This window comes from Anser brachyrhynchus, assembly GCF_964034855.1.
Source record: "Anser brachyrhynchus genome assembly, chromosome: 1".
Classification (NCBI taxonomy): domain Eukaryota; kingdom Metazoa; phylum Chordata; class Aves; order Anseriformes; family Anatidae; genus Anser; species Anser brachyrhynchus.
This window is the reverse complement of record NC_137694.1, coordinates 123,743,886-123,768,438: the sequence shown is the minus strand read 5'-3', so window position 1 is coordinate 123,768,438 and position 24,553 is coordinate 123,743,886. Positions and strand designations below refer to the sequence as shown.

Below are 24,553 nucleotides of genomic sequence, written 5' to 3'. Positions count from 1 at the left end.
TAATATAAAATATATAAATTCTGAATGAATCCTCTTGCACAATCCATTTGATATTAAGAAATACTTTTTTTTTTTAAATAATAAAATTTACCTGAACAAAAATTCTTACAAACAGATATTGTGGGTACTATATATAAATTAAGAAGAAATCTAATTGACTTTATACCAATTAAAAAGAAAAAAAAAAAGCTAGAACTGGATGAATTGGTAATTGATCAAAAATAAATTTCACCGATTCATTTCAGCTGGTAAAAATTAACAAAGAAAACTCGACTGCTAAAGCCAAGCAAAAAGGAGAGAGAGCACCATAATATTTGGGACCTCCTGAATCTTTTTTTTTTTTTAGATGGATTTCAAGTTCCCACTGTCCAGAGTGTATCCTAATTTCCATATATTAGAGCATTCTGACACCAAATTGAAAATCAAAGTTTAATTTACATAGTTTTAGTACAAACGTGTTTTAATTTGCCTCTATTTTCCAGTTTGGCAGAATGACATCTGAGAAAGAATCTGCAGAGAACTAGTATTTGTTAATAACGGTGAGCCTGCAGTCAATTTTTGGCAAACATGTTTGTTTATACCAAGTGAAATGATCAGAATTTGGGCTGCCAAAATCTCCCAGCACTTGTAAAAAAGGAATCCACATGTAGAGAATCCCAATCCTTCTGTTTAGGATTCGGATTATCAGACCAGGTAGTTCATGTAAAATAGGACAAATAGGCTGGAAGCTCTTCTGCCATATCATGATATCAAAACTAAAAATCTTAAGATATGATGTTCATTCCTACTGAACTTGTTTGAAAGCAAACAAAAAAACACTGCAGTTTGTTACCATACTGTTAAAAGTATAAGCATTTTTATGTTTGTAAAGAATGTATGTGAATTCTGATTATTACAACCCTAGAAAAGGCTGGCCTAATTATAATGGCAGTTTTTCATGACAGCTGCTTCATTACACCCAAACACATCACTATGTCCAAAATAACATAAACAAAAAGACAAGTATGACTTGCACATCAGTGTCAGCATATAATGATCCCACTGTCCCCTATTTCTAAAAGCCAGTCCAAGAGTTGAAAAATGTATTTCCTGAGAAGAATTTTCATGTGGGTAATGCATTAATACAAATTCCGTGTGATTCAGAGAAGACTAAAATATTAAACTGTCTTCCACAGAACTCTTGACAATTAAATATTGTGTGAAGGTAGAAATATGTCACTGGAATTTGGAGAAGACTGCTACTGAGTCTAAAACCTGATAGGTCCAGTCTGATAAAATAATCACTTTCGTTATTATCATGTTGAAACATTTAGTTCCATGGCAATGCTTTTGTTACAGTAACAATTAACAACACAATTAGCTTTGTAAGTGTATATCTTTATTTCATTAACCATATCTATGAAAATACCATTAAAGGCAAGTATTTCCTTCTTGGCATCATATTTCCAAGCAATTCTAGAAGGTATCCAAACTGGTCTTATCTGCAACACTTTCAAACCATTAATAGCTTTCTACTTCACTATTTCTGATAAATGTTTCAACCTCCACTTCCAATCTCCTCCATCATCTTGCGAAAACCCAGAAATGCTAAATTATTGAATAAATCTCAGTTTCTTGCTATACATTCCTTTTCATGAAGGGACTCTAGAGCATTGTGGGTTGCCTCTAATTCATTACTCATTAATAAAAGGATTGAAATCAATGTCAAGATTGCTTACAGGTTAGATTACTAGAATTTGCAAGAAGCATATACACAGAGACAACTGACTACATAAATAATTCCTTTCCTTTACATGGAAGTTGACTTAATCCTAAAATAATCTTAAACCACAGTCCAAAGTCTTGAAATAATGCCTAGGAGTCTTTTTTTTTTTTCTCCTATTGACAAAATAAATGACAATATCTGTTTAAACAGAAGAATGAAGTTCCTAAGTTCAAAAAGAAAATGAAGTTCCTAGTTACAGTACTAATTTACCCACTTTAACAAAAGCATGGACATGAATGTTTCCTTTCCTCTAAATGCATAAGCAGTCATTCTTTTGTATAAGATAATTCCTAACACACCATTTTATTTTCAAAGCTCCTAATGTTATAGAACCAAGTCCAGTTTGTGCCAAATTTTGCATTTTTAGAGGTAAGGCATCTTTTTAAGCCAGTGAGAAGTACATTCCGTCCATAAAGACGATGAATTGTAGAGTATCTTCTGAAGAATAAGACAGAAGATAAGTTGAAAAGGGTGTATTTCGTGTATGCATGTGGATTCCCAAAACACAGTTGAGGTAAAGTTGTAAAGTAATATTAATATTAAAAGTTAAAGCTTTTGTGTCTTTAGCTTTTTCAAGTTTAAGGAATGTATAATGGATTTTGCTGTATGATAATTACTTACATTAATATGTCTTTGTGCATATATATAATCACATATTTAAGACACAATGCTACTGCAGTTCACTAACTTTTGACAGAAGAGACAACCAAGAAACATATCTGTTAACAAGTTAACTTACTAGCAAGATCATGGACCAACCAATTCCATGCACTATTCCATAACATCCATTCCCAGAAATATGAACCAACTATTCTATTAAACTGTATTGTCTGAGGGTAGGATAAAATCACATGCACTCATATTAATGAATGGGAAAGCTGAGCATAATATAGGACAATAAAAAATACATACAGCTAGTTTGCGTAGACTGGTCAGCATTTCATTTTGATCTTTAAAGCCAGTTGTATGAATTTTGCTCAGAGCATCCTCTTTCTCAGTAAGCCACGCATCAAAAAGGCACTGAAAGAAGATTGAAGAGAACAGCATGAAAAGGCTTCATTCAGGCCATTCCTAGTGCAATTTTTGGAAGGACGTTCCAATTTATAACTGCTAACACTACTCACCTGCTCTTCTGCAAAGTGCTGCCATTTTCTAAGAATATCTTGCAGAAGGACCCATCGCTCTTCTGTCCATCTGCAGATGGCTGCCCACCTGTTTCCAAAGTGCTAGAAGGAAAGAAAAACACAAAAAGTATTTGATTACATTTCTTAAAACAATGCAATCTGATCTTCCTATAGACATATATGTTTGTGAAAACACTTTCATAACTCACTTTTTGCAATCTTAAGTCCTTAAAATATGTTGCATGTTACACTGAAATAGATGTTACCACTTACTGAAATAAGACTCAAATAGAGAGAATAGGCAAAGTGATATAGCCAGAAAGAGGGAGATAATTTTAACAGTAATCTAAAGACACATTTTTCTGTTAAGTCTTTGGCACTGTGCTGTCAAAAAAACTAAAAATAAATAAATAAATCCATAACTTTATGAATCCCAAAGCACAACTACTTGAAATGTAATTACAGGGGCCCAAACAATTAATTGTAACAATAAAATATCTGTTTTTTAAGTTGTTCTGTCAATGCAGTTGATCTAAGTTCTTTTTTTCCTTTACAATATTGCCGTAAGAGAAAAAAACCTTTAAGGTAGCAGTAGCACAAACCCCAGTGAGGTTTCTTGTATATTTCTAGCATATGCTACTATATAGCTGTGCAAAATGCTATGTTGTTCTTTCCCTCATTTTAACTGAAAGTGAGCATTATCACTTTACTTAATTTTCCTGTCAACCTTGAGTGAAAAATGCCTGAGACAAGATAGGACTTACTAGAGCTGTGATGGTGCAACATGCTGTAAAACTTTTATTGTAACAAATTACAATGATTTAATTACCCTTGAACACCATATGCAAATTATTCAACTCCTCCCAAATACGAAACCTTATAAAATCTGAAGGATACTCTATACTACTGTGTTCTTATTTTCCATCAACTTCAATTGCATATGTATTGACAAAAGGATTTTTTTTCCTTTTTCCTATTTATTCATATTTCATATTTTTGTATTTATTTTTCATGGGGCTATAATTTAACTTTAGCAGAATTTAGTATTCAAAATGTGAATTCTTAAAACCAGGGTATTTAAATATTATATCTAACTGAAATGCATGTAAAAGATCCAAACGTACTTTCTATCAGGATTGAAAATTTTATTTTGCACTTCCTAGGAAATGAAAGGTAAAATTTTAGGTTGCTGTTTGAATTTGTGGCTTTAACAATTTTATATCAAAGTAAAAAGTAAGCAGATTCCATATTTTTCTTTTACTGAAGGCTCACACCATAATAAATCTTGCAGACTGAACAGGCAGTTGTCATGACATTCAGTCATATCATTACTGGTGAAACACTTTTGCCTTCAGCTTAGTAGGAAACACTGCAACATTTTATTCATTCATTTTACCTCTCATCATTAAATAAATTTGTAAATTGCATTATAATTGTTGCAGAAAATAATTGATGACCAGCCAATAAAAATATCATTATCTATTTATTTATTTATTAAATGCCCTTTGTAGGAAACTCATGACTTTAAGAGAGTATTTTTTGGCCTCACAGGCTAAATACTATGTGTACTGTAATGCATATTCAATAACGCCTTTTCTGCATAAATTATATTTTGACTAATTTTACTGATCTGAAAAACTAAAAATCTTATGTAGCAACATGATAAATTATGTTTACTGTCGTTTGTCCTGAATCTGATTACATTTCCACTCTAGCTCTAGAGAATTTCAACCCTTTTTTCCAAGGCCAGAAGGTAACCTAGCATATCTGCAAATATGCAGCACTAATACAGTTTTTTACATTCAAATACAGTTTTTTTTTTTCCGTTTTTTTTTCTTCCCCTTGGAATCTTTGCTTGCTGATTACTAGTTCAGAAATCATGAACATATCATTCCTTATAGTTCAGATGGTTCTTCTCTGAAACTCTTTCCTAACAATTCCCAAAATTCAGGGTAATTATTACTAGTCAGCTACTAAAAAACATTGTAATGATTCAATAAGTCAAAAGAAGGGGCTTCTTGTCATTACATAACAATGTCCAAGACTAAATACTTCATTTTCCGTATGTCCTTTTTTCTCCACTAGCAGAGGAGAAAATTCTGTTTGTAAAATTCTATATATACAGATAGTGAGGTGAACCACATTTGGTTGTTTTGGTGCCTAAAGGTCTGAGTAACAACAAAGTTTATGGATGCTAATTACATACTGTATTTTTAAAATACACTTAACAGATTTTACTAAAAGATACATAAATAATCCCAAAGTCAAGAAGCAAAAGTTTTGGGACATTAACCTCTGATGTAAATCAATGTTTTAGTAAAGTCTTTTCATGACCAGACATCTCTTCACTGGTAAAAGAGATCTAGATCAGAATAAATTACTCTGCACAAAATTAAGTGATAATTCAAAAAAAAAATCAGGTAGATACAAACTCTGATGCAAGCCAAATGCAATCGTGTGGGAACTGTGTATGAGCTGAATAGTGACTACTGAATCAGATGGTGCTCAATTTTGCATCTTTTTTCACATCAAATAGTACTTGATGCTGTAAGTAGCCTGTGTGATATCTGGAAACTCAGGCTGCACCACGATTTTTGCTCCCAACACCCAGGAAAACATAACTCCAGAGGACTTGGCTGAGTCCAGAGTAAAAAGTAAAATGTCTTCTTGCGCCTTTGAAATGCCTATTTTTATGACCCTAACTGGAATTTTCAGAGAAATTTGCATGCAAAAGAAACTTTTCTTGTATTGAGAGGACTCTGAAGGAATGTTCTTTATGACTACAAAGGGCAGAAGATAAAACAGTCCCAGTCTGCAAAAAAAGGTTAAAGTAAGCAAGTACATGAACAGGATAAAATGAAAAAAACCAATGCAACTCTTGGGAACACTGGAGTGAATGTATAAAAAAAGTGAAATAATAAGCCTGAAGTCTGCAACTAATAGAAGAGGGTTTTTTGGGTTTTTTTTTTTTTGGTAAGATGCTTTTTTAAATAAAGTAATGCTATCCACTCCATAAAGTAATGAGAAATAATTATTTTTTTCATATATATATATATATGCAAAATCAAATTTAAAAACAAGTGTTTAGCACATTCACTGAATTTCCCCTGTGCAAAATTTGATGTATTTCTACAAGAACTAGCTATACTTCACCATCAACGAAAGGACAGTACCCTGAATAATATGAATATACACTAGACTGTGTAAATTACACTCTCGGTTCCTTTCCTTCAGCAGCCATCAAGCAGTATTTGATACATCTAATGCAGATCTCATTCCAGCACGGATCCCTGAAGCTTGGGGAGGACTCAAATTTGAATCAGCCTACCAGAGTCCTTAAGGGACCAACTGTCTTCTGGGTATAATTAGAGTAAAAATTCCCTACCTTCAGGGCTTCTTAATGTCGTTCAATCATTTCTCTTGGCTGAAGGCAATTTCCCCACACTTACTGAGAAATAAGTCAGACTATAGCAACTGATTCGCTAGCACAGTCCTCTGATTTTGCAGCATGAAATACAGATTTGAGCCTAACTCTGCATCTGCCTTTTTGGTAGATCTTTGGACTGCACCTATCGCGGTCTTGGAGTTACACGTCTAAATAGCTAGTTCTCGACAGCAGTATAAACCCACAGAGTCTCACAAAATGTCTCACTGATATGTCAAGTAAAAGTAGATGTAATATTCACACTCACCCATGCTAGCTGCAGTCTCTCAGACTACCTTGTGGCAGCAGCTGTAAAAAGTCGTCTTTTTTTTTTTTCCCCCTCAAAAAATGTTAGCATATGAATATGAATAATTTATTGCAGGCAATGCTTTTGGCTTCTACACCATTAACTGCCTCTTAAATAGGACTCGGACATACATATATATATATAGATATACACATATATATGCATGTAAGCATACATATATGTATTTTATATATATATATATTTGTATATACATATACATATTTCAGGAATCACCATCTCAAACCTTTTCAAACAGAAAGACTACTGAATTACAGCCGCTTGGATAATGCAGTCTCAACTATTACATGGCAGTAACATTTCACTTTCTTCAAGATCTGATCCTGACCAGCATCACTCAGGCAGCCTTATTAAGTCTTTCGTCTGACAGCACACAATCTTGTTTTGTTCTGCTTTTAAAAGTCAGACTGACAGATACATAATCAAGCTTTGAACTTTGCTCCACTGTGCTTTTGTCAAATGCTTTAATGGGTGGGCCTGTGAAGTCTCTCCTGTGCTTATATATTCAGTTTGCGAGTGACACGTGAATAGAAAAAAAAATCCAAATGATGTTCTCATACACTCAGGAAAGGCGATATAACATTTTGCTAGGACAGTGGGTGAACTGTCGTAACTCCTAGGCATAAAGGCATGAAATTTTGCAGACACCCCTAAAACCCTAAGCCCCATGACCTTTTATCTGTATTTTGTTTTTACTGATACTTGGAATACTGCTACATATTCTGTGACTTTCAGAGCAATGGGATTATTGAACTTTTCTTTCAGACTCTTCTTTAAGAGAGTACGATTGAAGGAGGGAGCTGTACAGCAGCAGGACTCTTCCACACCAGCCTGCACACTGCTCAGAGCATGCCTGTGCTGCAGAATACAGTGCCTTGGGAATTCCCTTGCTGGCATCATTCCAGGAATATACCTGGAATGACAGTGACAATACAAATATAACTCCTCAGTGACAGTAACAATTGGGCTTCCTTTATCTGAATAACAGCCACCTTCTCCACTGGTACAGTTAAAAAGAGATATATTTCCATTGTGCTCCATTTACATACATTATTCGTTATGCTTCTTTAATGGGGTAAACACAACACAGTAATGTGTGAGTTCTATTTACTGAAACTGCTAATAAGCTTTTTATTCTGTAGGCTTATATAGGTTCTCATAAAATAAACAGAAGACCAAATTAAAAACATTAAGAGCCCTCAATCATTTTTACTCATGCTTACACTGACAACCTCAGTGAGTTTCCTGTATGGTTCTTGCTATACTTGAGTACTTGAGTTTTGTTGCACATGCCTTTTCTGTAGGACTTTGGATTCCATGTCACACTTACAAGGCTAGAATATCTGCTTTCCATCACTCCATCTTTTAAACTGGTTGGCTTTCTCCACATACCTAGTTTAAAGATAATCAACTCTGCCTGTTGTGGGGAGGGGTAGGGGTAGTAGAGAGTGCTGCTGTGACCCTATATTTTACTGAAGAACATTCATTCTCCAAAATATGAGATTAGATTAAATGTCCAATAATCCACAGTCCTCTATATTTTTTCCCCACACTGTTCAAAGATCTCAGTTGTATATCTTCTGATTTATGAAGTATATTAAATATAGAATGTCTTTAATATTTATCACTTTTTTTTTTGGTCATACTTTACCATAGCCCTCTTTGCAAGAACCTGCATTTTGCAAACATAGAATAGTATCCCAGTTAAACCTTTTCCCATCTATTTTTTAATTTTACTCTTCCAATCGAGCTGTTTTCTTAGTTTAGCTAAGCTTATGGAACTGTGAATTTGCAAGGGATATGCTTTATTCCAATGAAGAAAATGCAAGCAATTGGCAAGAAATTCTGAGATAAAGACTGTCTTGAGCTGGTATACCATGATTCTGACACTGAAGATAAATTTAAAAAGAAGTAATAATTGATAGTTAAGTGTAGGCTACATTGTTTCTTTCCCAGGGTTGTGTTCCCTGATGTCTGAGCAATTTGTAGTGTCAGTGTCCAGCATCTTAGTCAAAAGTGTACTAGCTACACTAAATCCCAGACTAATTACAGATTTATTGGGATTGGTACCCAAATTGGCTAGATTCAAGACAGCATACGCATCTGTCTGTGCTGTGGACATAACTTCCAGCTGAATGTATTGAGAGTTTCTCTGGAGAAATCTTGGCCTTTAATGATTGAAAAAGAAAGAAAGAAAGAAAGAAACAAACAAACAAACAAAACAGAAATCTTTTTATTTCCTTGAGCAGTGAAACAAAGTGAAGGAAACTACTTTCTCCTTTATAAAAGAGAAAACTGGAAGGAACTTTGGTTCTAATACCAACGTACTTCTTGAGCAGTGGTCTGGACATCTGACCACCAACTCAGGAATATCTTTCTTCCTGATTCCAGTCAATGTCCCAATACCAAGCGTCCATCTAAGTTCACTCAGAAGTTACAGTAAAACCAACACTTTTTTTTTTTTTTTAATATATATATATTTTTTTTGAGAATGAAATGCTAAACTTTCTTAAAATAAAGTTTGACAATTTTTAGATCATCTAGGTTGCTAGTTTAATCACAAATATGTCTCTGATGCATCATTTGAGGAGATACTCAAATAATTGTTTTTATAAAATGGAATATACAGAAGTTATTGTCTGTTGTTTAGACTGCGAATCGGAAGGCAATGGAGAACAGGTCTGAAACAAATTGAAAGGATGTTGCTGCTAGCTTCTCCCAATGCTGGTACACTAGGAAGCCTTGTCATAATAATCCTAAATGATAAAACATTAATAAAACAAGTGTACAGAAGAGGATATACTCTAGAAAAGGAGAAATGAATCTAAGGACAGACTGAGATAATTCCCTTTATTTCCTACAAAATGTGTTCAAGTGAAACTATTGGGAAAGAAACTATACCTTTCCCCCCTAAAATTTTCTTTTTTTAAACCGTGTTCTTAATATTTTTGATAACCATTATTTGTCTAGATGATCCTTCACATGTTTGGTTTTGCTTATTTTTGCTTAGTGCACATAGTTGGTTTTGCTTATTTTTTAACAAGTCCTCTTTCAATTTGATGGGGCCAGCATTAGCATTAAAAACAAAACAAAAAACAACAAAAAAAAACTTATTGGATATCCTTTAATACGAATGTGCCTTTAAGCACCTAACAGTGGGTAATGACACATAATGCACTGCAACACCAAAATATACCACATGCACAAGTTTCCCATCAGAACAAAAATATTTCAGTAAACTCACAATCCACTTAATTATGTAGGTTCCTGCATGCTATGTCCTTCTCCTTAACTATAGCAGAGAATCACATTCCTTCTGTCAGTAGTAATGAAATACAGCTGAGAAACAAAAGACGAACACTTGTATTTGGTCTTGAGTATCAATAAATCAGGTTGATACTGAAGGCACCAGAAAAGTTGCTCTAAGATCTTTGTAAAATAACACACCATATGTACCCATCTATACAAAAGTCGTAGTCAGAAATATCTCCTGAGATACACCAATGTATGTTACAAATAGTTCTTATTCAATCTTACTTCACTTAAAGCCTCTGAAAGCTCTTTCTCTGAGACAGAAGTTCAGTTCTCTCAGTCCAGTTACCTGAAGCTGCTCTTCCAGCGCAGCAGTAGCTTTGTCTCCACTGTTTTCATCCACCACCACAACCATATGGGTTAGAGAGTTCACCTTTACTTGTTCCTGTTCCAAATCATCTTGAAATGCCTATAATTAAAACATAAATGTTGGAAAATATATTCCCAACTAAGAAAGCGCTGTGTATTTGGAGTTTCCCTAACTAATGTGAATAACTAACCAACTGCAAGAACCCTGTAATCCTATTGCTCTCAATACTAAGTATATTTACATGCATTTTGTTACAATAGTGTGCACATGCTAACATAAGCATATTTTGTAGACTTCTATTCCTTTCATGAAAATAGCTTACTATTACTCACTCGCAAGGCATAACTCTTACAGTATTCTAGACTGAAAATTTAGCATGAGAAAATATTTGTTGAGTTGATGTAGTTGATGATTTATAGATATCATTACAGCATCTATACATAACAATAGCCCACACATTTTAAATAAACAGTGGATTAGACTGTGTACTTCATTAGCATATTAAAATATTTTTAAATTTCAAAAGTTTTAAAGTTATGCATTTTTTACATTAAACAATCACATATGATCTTTGGCTGGGCACTCCCACAAACAACATTAATAACATAGGATGAAACTATGTTGATGGTTCAAGATTAGGAAATACATGCCACACCCTTATTGCAGAAACCAGGACAAAAATTGAGAGAGGCACTTGATGACTTCTGAACATGAGAAAAAAAAGGTTTCTTGCCCGTTGAATTTTGGTATTCAGCCTGCTACAGGCTGTTATAAAATTCAGGGCTGTTTTTTTTTTTTTTTTCCTTACTGAGAAATAATAAACTGCTAAAAGTGAAGAAAAATCTATAACATTTGAACAAACTGGTATTTGAATAATTCCTAACTTTCTCAAATCTCTACAACTCTTGACACTTCTCTGACCCTCCCAAATTTCCCACACTTCATGCAATATACATCTAATCAATTGTTCCCTCCCTCCTCACAGTTCATATAGAAGGGCAGTATGGAGGTCTCATACATCTTCACTCTCTTCAGAAGACAGTCTACCGTATTGTCACTAAACATTTAACCTATATATACATATATAGGTTATAAATATATAAATATATATAAAGAGTAAAGGGGAAAAGAAGAAAGGATTTAAGGTACTGGAACCCCTTAGTGGGTTTTAGTGTCTCCTCTTTATTTTCCTTTTTTTTTTTTTCCTTCCCTAACTTTCTGTGCAAGATGGAGAGTCCACCTTTCTGCTTGTTAACAAAAATAAAGCCAGTCAAGCTTCTGTCACTAAATAGGGAACTGAACAACCAGATTTATCTGCTTGGTCTCTCTGCTGAAATGCAACAAGAGGACAAGTGACAAAGATGGGAAAAACAGGAGCTAAAGAAGCATTGGTACTGAAACTTCAAGTCACAGAGAAGGCAATATTCAATTTCTTTTCATTTTTATCTATCTCAAGCTTTATCTTAATGTACTAAGAACAAATTGTAAATGTTAAACTCCTAATAGTTATCCCACTATATTAAATTACTGGGTTCTGTATTTTGTTTCTTAAAGAAAACTTGAAATACACCCTCATCCCACTCACCCAAAAACCAGGTATCCGGGATCACATCCTACCTGACACACTTTTTAGGTATTTATAACTAGCTACCAACCAACAGAAGAATGTGGATAAACAAAGTCCTGGACCATGCCACCAACACCTGAGTAGAGTGCTCCAGTGATTAATACATATGTAGTATGATAGTCACAGTCTGAAAAATAACATGGTTAACTGTATATGCCTAGTCACAGTGGAAACCTTAACTGTATTACAAACTATGTTAAATTTTACCCTATCAATTTCCTGCTGCTTTTTCAAGTAGAAGAATTCACTTATGTATGAAGTGATGCCCCAGCTGGAGATTAGATTAGGTATTTTAAACCTTTTAGGTAAAACACTTTAGTTTTATTTGAGGATAAAGCAATAATAATAAAAAACAAACAAAAATCCCACACATACAAAAAAAAAGCCATATGATAACGTGGCTTAACACAACAACAAAGGAATTCACAGACTTTTGATGTTAAGGCATACATTCATTATCCTAAGACATTTCAGAGTTTTAATTCCTTCATGGGCATAGCGTGAGCTGATTTATTCATAAGAATCCTTTTTTCCGACTTTCATGCCACTTGCTTCAGAGAGCTAAACTATAAGCAGTTATCAAGGACTGTGAAGTGCACCAAATTATTAAAACAATCCTTAAAATTCAGACTTCTTAACTTTATCATGACAGTTCTTGATCAAGGAATAGGGGGTAGAGCACTCATGGATCCCTAGGTTCAGGTTACAACCAGGGAGAAAGTGACTTATTTCCTGATCAGTATCTGAAATATGGCAAAACCAGGATGGAAAGTGATGCAAAAATGCAAAAAAATCATTGCAAATGCAAGGAGTAGAGGTGTGAGTTTAACACATACTGTGAAAGACGTGAGAAGTCAGCAAACCAATGAAATTAGAAAGTTTAGTCATTTTCTAATCCCCAGATTCAATTTGCCCTGAGCTAAAGGGCTGTTCTTTATAATTAAAGCATCTATTTTTACCATGCAATTCACTGGAGACAATCATTTGTATAAAGGAACTTGTTTAAACAGGAATTCATTGAAGGCAGTCTTAAGACTAGAGCATGCCCTATGCAGACCATTTGAATCCAAATTTGTAAAAATATCTCCTCAGCTTGTAGAGAGGGGAAATTTCAGGGACTTAAAATGTAAGATGTATATACATGTTGATGCGTGGGGAAAGCAACAAAAACTCATAAAACTCCACAATTGCTCTAATTCCTGTGTGTCTATCAGATCACAAATTATGCAGTACATGAATTCCATAGCATACCTTATGCTCTTCTACTTGATGTTTTAAGTCCTCTAGATCCGGACCTAAGGGCTCTGAATCTATTTTCTTTGTCCTTTCCTCTGTTTTTGTTAGCCAGTCAGCTAATTGGGCTAGTTGCTGATTCTGCAGATCCATTAGGATTTTATGTAAACTGTAAAACAAAGAAATTAACATTTCAAATTATACATGAAAAAAAAAAAAGAAAAAAAAAGAAGAAATGTCTGCCCTGTATACTATTAATTATCCATGTTAATTCCCTAAGTCCAAAAGTAGAATACAGACTGCAAACTATACAACAGCTTTGCAAGGTTTACTCTTATGGTTTCTATCAGGAAACTTAACTTTCATGTAGAGAGTTTCTTAACTTTCTGGAGAGCTGGGCCTTTTAAAATTTATTTAAAAAAATAAATAATAATAATAAAATGTTTTTTAAAAAAGTTACGTAACTGCTCAGCACAGGTTTTGATTTCAGTCTTAAACCCTATTCTTTCCAAAATGAAACCAAACCAAACAAACAAAAAACCTTTTTTGGGCATTTTCATTGTTAAACTGATTTTCATGAGGCTAGATGTCAAGCCAGAGTAAAAAATATTTTCAAACAGCCATGTGAAGATTTGTTGAAACAGTCTTGAATTAGGCAATAGTTTAGATGAAAGAGTCTAGAATTAGGATTATTTTTTGTTAATTATTATATTATTTATTAGAACCTGAGTACTGGATGGAATTTATAGTTTGTTAAATTTTTGTTCTCCAGTTGCATTTCTATTAAAGCTGTTTGAAAATTCAAGATTCCTGCTATCTGGTTTCTTGTATTGACTATTACAAGCATTTAAAAGCCCTCAGACATATGTACTTAAAAAGTTCCTTGAAATTAAGGCTATTATACAGAACAGATTATTAAACTATTCAGTTATTCAGCACAGAATACTCTCAAAAATTAAAAAAGGAAATACTTCAGTTTTGCCTAAACAAAGTATTTTGATAACTCCAAATCAACGTATCCAGAAATCCATTACAAATCCTTCACATTTCATACTTACCATCCTCAGAAATCCTCCAATCTTGCCTAAACAAAATGTTCATCTCATCAAAAGAACCTTTGAAATAATATGTAAACTAGTGCTGAAAAATGGAACTAAAAGTAGTTATTTTTATTACTCATATTTCCTATAACATCGGATTTTTAACTTATCAAGCCAAAGTTGCTGTCCATGATGGCAAATCTGGTGATACCATTATAAGTTATACTATGCTGCTTATACCTGAAGCACAACGCTTGGACCACACCATTAGAGTTTGCTATTCTCAAAACCTAGTCTGAAGATTTGAAAATGTGAGCTGAACTTTCACACCAGAGGAAACTGTCATGGAAGAAAGACTCTAGCTCACAGTTCTATTTTAATTCCTCTTATTTCTCAGTTGGCTCCTTTTTGGCTTTGTGAAAAAAAGGTAGCCAAAATGAGAAAGCTATTGTAAAGTTTGTCATTGTGCAACCAGTGGCACCAAAAAGTGCCCAGATTCACATTGACTTTCTTCCCATTTGTTCATATTTTAGATGAACAAAATATAAGAATATTTTTCTCCCTCAACACCTGCACAAATGCAGACTGGCAGAAGTGCAGTGTGAACATACTGCTCCAAAGAAGTGTAAGAGGCCTTGTCCGACACCAGTTAGTCAACTAACAGGTGCTTACACAAATCCAAACATATAGCTTTTTGTCACAATTTCAAGGTATACTCAAATAATGCAATTACTTCTGGGTTTGTCCAAACTATTTCAGATTTTCCCAAGATAGTTTGAAAAAATCCAGAAGTGTATTATTTTGAAAATAACACATCAAAATATGTCCAAATTAAGTATCATTCTGTATTTTCCCAGGCATACCTAATAGTTTTCAAAATAATCACAACAGAAGATTGCATTGAACATGTAGATAGCTACTTTTTGGGACACTTACATTCTCCTGAACCAGGATTTAATATCTGTCAACATCAGACATACTGTGTCTGATCCCATATCCCATTTGTAGCCCATTTATATTTTAAGGTACGTCTGATACTACAGCATTTCTATTCTTGAATGTTATGTTATTTCCTCCATTTCAATTTTGAATCTTCTCAGAAGGAGCCAAACATTTAGTCTCCAACAAGCTTTTTATACAATTACTACTTGCTATTTATGCAGCTAAGTTAAATACTGTATATACAGTTTTAACTCATATTGTAAAAAGAAATTGATAAATTGATTAATTTCCAGTACTATTCTCTATTTGTTTTTCTCTCATGTAACTCATATTCAATTTGTTAGATACGATTGCTTATTATAAACATATTCATAAGCAATCCTTGGGAGCACCTGTTGATTTATGAATACAAAATACTGCAAATTCTGTTCTGTACATTAAGTTATAAATTCACTTTCACATTTTACACTCATGGGCAGAGCTGCCGTTTAGAAAGACCTAGAAGGGCTGGAGGAACAAGAAAGTTTATGACATTCAACCAGGACAAATGCAAAGTCCTGCACCTGGAAAGGAAGAATGTTTGGAATGATATAGGATGGCGACTGACTGGATGCGGAAAAGCTCTGTGGAAAAAAGCTCTCTTGGGACAGACAACAACACTAGCAATTTATCTCTGGTTTATTCTTTGCATCCGGACAAAAGAGAAAACCCAAATTTCTGAGAATTTCTGAAACAGAAATAATTGAGTATTAGTAGTAGCCATAGAAAAATGAGTCAAGCCAGAATGTCTTGGAACAGTAACAGAGAGGAAATGTGAAAAACATCTGGGAAACAAAGAAAGAGTAGAAACAGTGTACAAGGGAGTCCTGAGGACGTGTAATATATGTTCTACTGCAGAGCCATGGATACAGAAAAATGGAGAAACTGCAGGCAAACATCAAGGTGAGCCACCTCAGGAAATAATGATTTGGGAAAAACAAAACAAAACAAAAAAAAACACTGTAACAACTTGTTTTATAATAGTATTATAGTTATGGTCATATCTTGAAAGGTACTTTACTGGTCCTGGATAGTACTGAAACAGAATCAGTTGTTATACCTGGCACTTTACAAAGCTATGCTATTTTCTAGAAATGTTACTAATTTTTAAAGATTCCAGTTGGTAGTTGTTGGAAGGTAAGGACAAAAGAAAAGAAATCACAGGAACAACTAGAACTAGTAACAGAAATCTTGATGGAACCTGAGACACAGAAAAAAAAAAAATGATTCCAAGAAATGGGAAGTGTTCCATTAATCCAGATGACTAAATAGTAAATATCAAACAGAAACACTTGTGAGCTTTTTTTTTTTTGCATTAGATTTCTCATTATTTTTTTCTAAGAACAGAGTGTAATGGATATTCATGATTCTCTGTCTCTCTCTCAATACTGTGTTAATTATCAATCAGAATGACCAGAAGATACACATAGTCCCTTTTCCTCTCTAATCACTTTATTTCTTTAAGGGGTACAGTACAGGACGCTGACACCCTGCATTATACCCCATGGTTCACAAGGATTAGCTACCTCCATCCCTCCCTCATTTTCAAATGTGTATTTTATTCTCTTACTCAATGTTCTATAAACCAAAGCATTACAGATATTAAATACAATGCTTCATCTTAGCGAAGTTTTAGCAATAAATGAAATAATAAACGGTATAGAAAATCTGGTAAATTTGTTTTAAAAGTAAACAAAAAGAAGATAGGATCAAGTAAATACTTATTGTAAAGAAAACTTACTATTCTGAAGTAAGGAGCATAAATGTGAAAATAAAATACATAAAATAATCATGTCTGATTCTTAAGCAGAAGAATGTTGCTTTCTTTTTCCAATTTCTCCAGGTTCTTTCTGTTTTTCAAATTACTTCTATAAACATCTGATAGATATTTTAATACTTATATACCTCAAGAGTTTATTGTAATCTTTGTTTACAGTATGGATCTCATTATTTTCAAGCACAAAACACTTTTCCATTGAACTGAATGTGCTTTAATAGTTGTGGAATTCCCCATAACGTGGTAAATTGCATTAAGTTTTCCTCTCCAGTGGTTCATTTATCACTCTGAGATGCTTTATTATAAAGAATCCTATTTGGGTGGGAGGAAGAAATGAAAAAGCAGGCTGTTTTCGTTCAGAATGTTAATGTAGTGCTTGCTGCAAGAGTCAAATATATAACCATAGAATCATTAAGGTGGGAAAAGACCTCCAAGAACATCTGGTCCAACCATCCCCCTACCACCACCGTCACCCACTAAACCACTAAGCACCACATCCAACCTTTCCTTTAACACCCCCAGGGACGGTGAGGCCACTACCTCCCAGGGCAACCCATTCCAATGCCTGACTGCTCTTTCTGAGAAGAAATGTCTCCTCATTTCCAACCTGAACCTGCCCTGGCGCAACTTGAGGCCATTCCCTCTAGCCCTGTCACTAGTTATCTGCGAGAAGAGGCTGACCTCTGGCCCCCCACACCTTCCTTTCAGGTAGTTGTAGAGAGCAATAAGGTCTCTCCTGAGCCTCCTCTTCTCCAGACCAAACAACCCCAGTTCCCTCAGCTGCTCCTCACAGGACTTGTGTTCCAGACCCTTCACCAGTTTCGTAGCCCTTCTCTGGACACGCTCCAATACAGAGTGAATACATGGCAAATCCAATTTGTACCACTTTTAATCAATTGCACTGATGTGTTCTAAAATTACTCTGATATTCTGACCTCCTAATCATTTTTCAAATATTAAGTCCCTTTCACTTTTATAGTATTAGTTATCAGGTTTTTTTTGTTTGTTTTTGTTTTTTAACTCTTTGCTGATTACTTGCTTTTGTTTCCCCTGTGCTGTAGTGCAGGGTACTTTTCACTACACTTCCTATTGCCATTACCACAGAGGACAGACAGCCTTGCTGCTCTTATCGCCACAAAAAAAATCTCTGTTTGGATAAACATATCACTGTTGCCTTAAAGACAAGATTACAGCAATGTGCTCAGAAGATCTTTCTCTACACCAAAGTACAAGATAGATTCTGTAAGTTTAAACTGCGTATAATAACCCAGAAATATATTACATTGTGATATGAAAGCTGTTTAAGTTCATAATCCTCCATCTGGTGCTTGAAATGGAATTTTGACCCAATAGGTAAAAATTAGCCATCTCTAAATACACCAGTCCTGAGAAATTTTCTCTTGCTCTAACCAAAATTTTATTAAATATATCACAGTTTTTTTGTTTGTTTTGTTTATTTTTTGTATAAGAAATTAAATAGTAACACAACATTCTCTGTGAAGCTCTTATCTTATTATGTCTTCTTCTGATTTTGTATTACCCAAATATAACATGTTTAAGAACATCGTAGACTGTTTGATTCCCTGAGCTATAGCTGCATCTAGAAGTAAATTGAATAGTTGGTATCAAAGGGTATATTTTAGTAGACAAAATACTATATACACATAGAGTTGAGATTGCTCCATGAGTGTTGTTTTAAATGAAAATATGGCAAATAAAAACTGCCTACACCAAAGTACATAGATTCTACTATCCTGGAAAACAATTCAGTTGGAGGAAGTTAGGCTGAAATAGCTGAAGTCCATCAACAATTTTATAGACTCTCAAAGATATGCAAGGTCATCAATGGATAAAACCCATCAGTGAGAATAATCCAGAAGAATCCACAAGAATCCTCTTACCTAACATGGAGCAGCTGCTGGCTTCTTCTCACAGAAGCCACCCCTGCAGCCCGCCGCTACCAAAACCTTGCCACATAAACTCACTACAAGAGCCCAATATGTGGTGTCCAGAGCAATGAGTTTATACAGCCCAATATTTGATCTCTAACAGTTACAAAAGCAGATGAGAAGATGCTGGTTCAGGAGATCACGTATCTCCCCTAAAGCTTCTTATTTTGTTATAGTCAGGATGTTGGGCTAGACTAGTGGCCTGACTAAAAAAGATATTCACCTTTTTATAAAGATTACAGTGGCAAAAGGACTTGCTCTCCAGATGCACTGAAGAAACAGAAGAGTTTCTTGCTTAGTATACGTGCATTGGGTTTTTCTGAGAGAAAAATTAAGGTCTTGGCAGAAAGATTTTAATGAAGTCTGTCTGGATAAAAGTCCAGAGGAAGCCAACATGGATCTCAGACTCAGGTTGTTTGCCACTGCATTTATTTGTCTTTGCTGTATCGAATAGCTATATTCTTCAGTAATTAACACTTCTTGATTATAAAGAAGCTAATAGTGACGTTCCATTAATTTTAAAATTTCCACTGGATTTGGCTTAGTATAATAGTGGTAAACTTCGCCATTGCTTCCCTTATACAGAAAGATCAGTAGGTGTAACAAAATACTATGAATTTGAAACTTAGTTATTATATCAGAAAGAAATTAAAAGACTCCACATGAAAAAAAGAAGTTTGAGGAAAAGGAATGTGAAACAGAGGTACCTAACAGACTGTTTCTTAAGACAGGAGGAATGCAACTCACACACACAAAAAGCCACTTTCAATTAATTTCCTGTGTTAACTACTCTGTATCTTGCAAAATAAATTACTCCACTGTAGCACAATCACAAGGTCTTACCTTTATGGACTTCCTTGTACTAGATATTAATACAAAAATCAAAATTTCAAAATAAGACTTAAAAATGTTAAAAATAATTCAAAGACTAGTTAATTAATAGTTTATTTTTTCTACTTTTAATTGTCTTTCTACTTTAAGCTACAGATCTTGCACTTTTCTTGGATACTGTAATTTTTCCTCAGATAAACCCATATGACAATACTGTCTGGAAAGCTAACCTTCCATTTACTGCTTTTATTGCATCAACTTTTATAGGTTTTAAAGATTTGTTTTCATTTTCTTTTTGCATCTCTGTAAAGATTCTCTCCCTTGTAGCTAAATATTGTGTGATACTTGTTGAAACAACCAGAAAAAAAAGTGGGACAGGTTATACAAATTTTCATTTAAATGCTATTAGTGTCCAAGCTGTTGATAGCTGCTGATCTGTGCAGCTTCTGGTCTCAAAGCAACATGTAAGCTTCAAGATCACTACACATTAAATTTCTGGTTAGAAAAAGAGCTAAGACTGAGTCTTGTTCACACTGAAGTGGAAGAAAACCACAGCTGTTACTGAAGTTCAGAATTGTTCCAGTCAAGCTCAATATATATTATTTTACCTAGCATATTACTTACTTGCTTTGTTTTTCCATACTTGCTACCCTGAGACTTTCCCATCGAGAATTAAGTAGATTCATTTGTTCTTGGATTTCATTTTCTTCCTCATCTGAAAGCTTCCCAATTGTTAGTAGCTGACTTCCAACTTGCAAAACATTGCCAACACGTCCTTGGTGAGCTGTTAATTCCATCATAAAACCCTGACAATAAAAACAAAATCCTGTTTTAGGTTTGATTCTTTGGAAGGAAAGAACAGGCTTAGGAGAAATATCTTTGATTTCACCACGTTCCAAACCTGATTTTCAAATTTGCTTTTTTTATTTTTCCAAACCCTCCACAAACCTTGTAACATAAAACAGAAATAAACACTTTCACATTTTGCATATGGTGCAGTTTCCAGTATTACTTTTAAATTCTCCAAAAAAAATTAAAATTATATATATATATATATAATATTCTTTAATTTATTATGGGATCCAAGCAGGAAAATGACTAACACAAGATTATAAACATGTACCTCATGGGTGTGAAACTGTTCTTTAACAACTTCTACATCATTGGATATATCTCCTTGTGCTTGTAGTGCATCTTCAGCAGAGAGAAGCCATGTGAGTACTTCTTCTAAAGCAGTTTGGTAGTTGTCAAGATCCATTTTGGACCCCATCACTGTGGTGGTAAATGTTCTTTCTTCAACAGTTTCTAAAAACTGATCAAAACCAAAAAGAGAAATGCATATAGCACCTACTCAGAAAGTTCTGCAAAGGAATAAAGAGAATCCAATTGTCTTGTACAATAAAACAGCTTTTTATAAAACAAACAAACAAAAAATTCAGATGGCGAATGAGTGGGATTATATATTAGTATTTCTGCTAATTGACCAAGATGGGTTAAAATTGAGGGAAATAACTAAATTCAGATTAAATTAGATATTTTGCTTTGGAATTTAACACTTGTAGCAACTATTCTGAATAGCTGCAATATTTAAATTGTAACTGTAGGGTGGTGTTATACTTGTTTTTCAATAAATACTCTGATTTTTCATTTCTAGTTTACTGTTTCTCATTGAAGTATTTTCACTTGGAACTAAGAGAAATTTATTTTCCAGAGCAGCTAGTAAAATTATATCATCAAAAAAGCAGCAAATTACATGCTGACATTGCAAAGAAACTAAGGAAAACACAATATGAAAAAGAAGAAAAAAAGCCCATTACAGTACAAGTAATGCTAGGCCTGAACTACCCATGGACACCCATTTTGTTGGAAGCATTCTGGAAAATTGAAAAAAGCCCAAAAATCCCATGCCAAATCACAACTTTTTTAAAACAAACAAAAAATCCATTACCGTTAATTCTCTTTCCCTCAAAGGCCACCCTCACATTTATTCTTTAGAAGCCAAGTGACTCATACAAGTATAGAAATCACGCTTACATACTACTGGGTAAAGTCAAGATAAATCAATAGCAAGGATTTACTGATTACTCTAATGTAAAAAGACTAGGACAAAACAGAAGCCAGAAAGAGGGACTTGATACAGAAAATGTCATCTCATATTTCTCAAAAAGTTCCGAAGAAGTTTAATCAATTTGCTAGCTAGTTAGTACAAAACCTAAACCCTTCACATAAAAATATGTTTAGGACTTTATCAAAAATGATACTGAGGCATTTTAATGATATAATAGCAAAAATTGTCTCTGCCACTATTATTGTGCAAATATAACACTAGATAGAGCTTTTAAAGCCTTTCACTGTAGTTTAGGTCAGAAAGTCAAAGTTTAATACCAGAACCAAAAGAAAGAAGTGTAACAGATGCAATGTGATAACTTATAATGAAATTGTCAGTCTTGATCTTCATAACAAATACATTCTGAATTGTACAGATCTAATGATTACATGCAATATATGTTCATCCCACTGTTGTATATGTGTTAGAGTAGCTAAAACACCAGTCATAACTTCATCACTATTTATGTGTGAAAAACAATACTCAGTAAATAAAGCTACATCAGGAAAGCAGGCTTGGGAACTTGATGAACTCCATAGTTTGGTTTAAAGAAAGTAGCGTCCTATGGGAATATAAATAATGAAGCACAGACAATTTCAACACACATTCCTGCTGCACAAATTAACATTTGTACTGTGTGCAAGTCTAGATTTTAAGTAATATACAATCTAGTTAAGAAATTACCTAACCACATTACATTTATTCAGCAAGATGATTTTTTGAAGTACCCAGTTTACTATGGAAATGGTACACAGGTTTTGCATAGGTAATTACTCTTCTTTCTATAACATTACTGCTTGAAATATATGCATATGTAACATGCTGAAAAAACAATTAAAATTAGACGTCATAATAGCTGAGCAAGACTATGTGACTATGGCACGGATCTATTGTGATCTCCATCAGGTGTTTGAAAATTTTCCATCTGAAAATCCTTCTTCCATTAGATCCGACATAGAATGTCATCTCATGCACGGCACCTGTTTAACCCAACACCTGCTAACAATTCCTTCTCTGCAAAAAAATATTCAGTGTAATTTTGCCTAGACTTTTCACTGCTTTCTCTCATGTTATTATAAATACTGCATGGAACTGCATCAAAAAATCCTGGACTCATGACCTTCAGTGGCAAAATAGTGCAGATTAACTTCTGCACCATTTTAATAAAACTTTAAGAAATGTAAAGAAGAAAAGCAAACATTAACATAAATGGAAACCAAAAGAGCTTCTTGGCAGGTATTCCAAACCATGCTCTCATTCCAAGAAGGGCAGTTTTTTAACAGAAGGAAATTGGAAAAGAGCTAGAGGAAGTATAAGCAAAGGATGTTGCAGAAAGGTATCAGTAACACCTTTATTTGGCACAGGGAGGGAACAACAGCTTTTCCACCTTCCCTCAAATCTTACACCATCACTGACTGCAGAGAGCTGGGATCAGTCATGAGGTGACAGTGCAGAGGAATGGACATCAGCTGCACTTGAAATGTAAACAAATTTTTTAAACACTCATCTGTGGATAACAGACAGTTCTCAACTGCTGAGACCTAATAAGGTCACTGCACCATTATAACTTCTCTTCCTCTATGGGGATAAGAAAGAGTAACAGACAGAGAATAGCCATCAGAAGCTGAAATGCTCATAGCACTGTTACTCTAGAGTGCACTGAGCATGCAGAGTTTTTCCGTTCTAATTTACAGCGACATAGGCAAGGATCCCATGGGACTGTTAAATTAATTTAAGCAGATCATCCTTATTATTTCAATGATAAAACCAACCCATGTTTTCACACTTCGAAAACTCTGTTAAACTTCCGTCACCATCTTTAAGCACATTCTCTGTTAACAAGCTGAAGGATGGAGGTAATGGCCTGGCAACCTTGATCTGCATCTACATATGCAGAGAATATTCACATTGTAAAAAGTCAACAAGCATCAAAAACATGCTTCAGAGTCAACGGTTGGTTTTGACTTAACAAAAAACATTTTTAAAATCTGCTGTTATAGCATGACGGCACAACTTCCATCCGTGCTGCTGGCTAAGTGAAAGAACTGTCCTGCACATGGAACACAAAATAACTACTCAAAGCAATGGTAATTCAGACTTTGCTATGTGATCACTGACCACTATTTTGGGACACGTGAAAGAAACCTACTCTGTTTCAATATGATCTGATAAAATTCATTGATCACAAATCCACCCCTCTAATTTATACGTCACAAAATGAGACTGAAAGAAGTACTAGCCAATTACTATCCCTTCTGCAAGATTCTCATCAAAAACTGAGATTCTTGTTGGCTCAGCTGTAAATGGAATATCAAACACAATGTTAAATATTCACACTTGGAAAGGAACAGTTACTGACCTAATACCTGTGCCATGTGCTTTGTAATAAAAAGCAAACAAAAAAGTTAGGTGTTTCAATATAATATTCAGTTACAGATTTCCATCCATTACTGCAACCCAAATTTAAATATGGCATGTTCTACAGAACCAAGAATGAATATTTCACTATATTGAAATAACCCATATAGCATTAACAACAATGAAATCCCTGAATTTTATAAATAATTGTAGACAAATCATTGAGAACAAGACCATAGACTTATTGATAGAGATAGCTATTATAAATTGCAATGGTTGTTTCTAACCATGATTTTTAAGAGAATAAAAAACAATCTGAAAATTAAACTGTTTGCTGAAATTAAAGCTGAAATTAAACTGTTGTTACCATATATTACTAGGAAGTCTATA

General features: G+C 34.2%; 1 protein-coding gene across 23 annotated transcripts in view; it reads right to left on the bottom strand.

The window, feature by feature from the left end:
• DMD (dystrophin) overlaps positions 1-24,553 on the bottom strand; it is a 1,241,121-nt gene that overhangs the window by 759,833 nt on the left and 456,735 nt on the right. For all 23 annotated transcript variants that reach the window (XM_080576230.1, XM_080576221.1, XM_080576232.1 and 20 more), the window contains 6 exons: positions 20,822-21,010; positions 20,323-20,504; positions 13,139-13,289; positions 10,240-10,359; positions 2,890-2,991; positions 2,678-2,785 (listed from right to left, as the gene is read on the bottom strand). In XM_080576230.1, the coding sequence (XP_080432356.1) occupies positions 2,678-2,785; positions 2,890-2,991; positions 10,240-10,359; positions 13,139-13,289; positions 20,323-20,504; positions 20,822-21,010 (852 nt within the window). The remainder of the gene's footprint in view (positions 1-2,677; positions 2,786-2,889; positions 2,992-10,239; positions 10,360-13,138; positions 13,290-20,322; positions 20,505-20,821; positions 21,011-24,553) is intronic.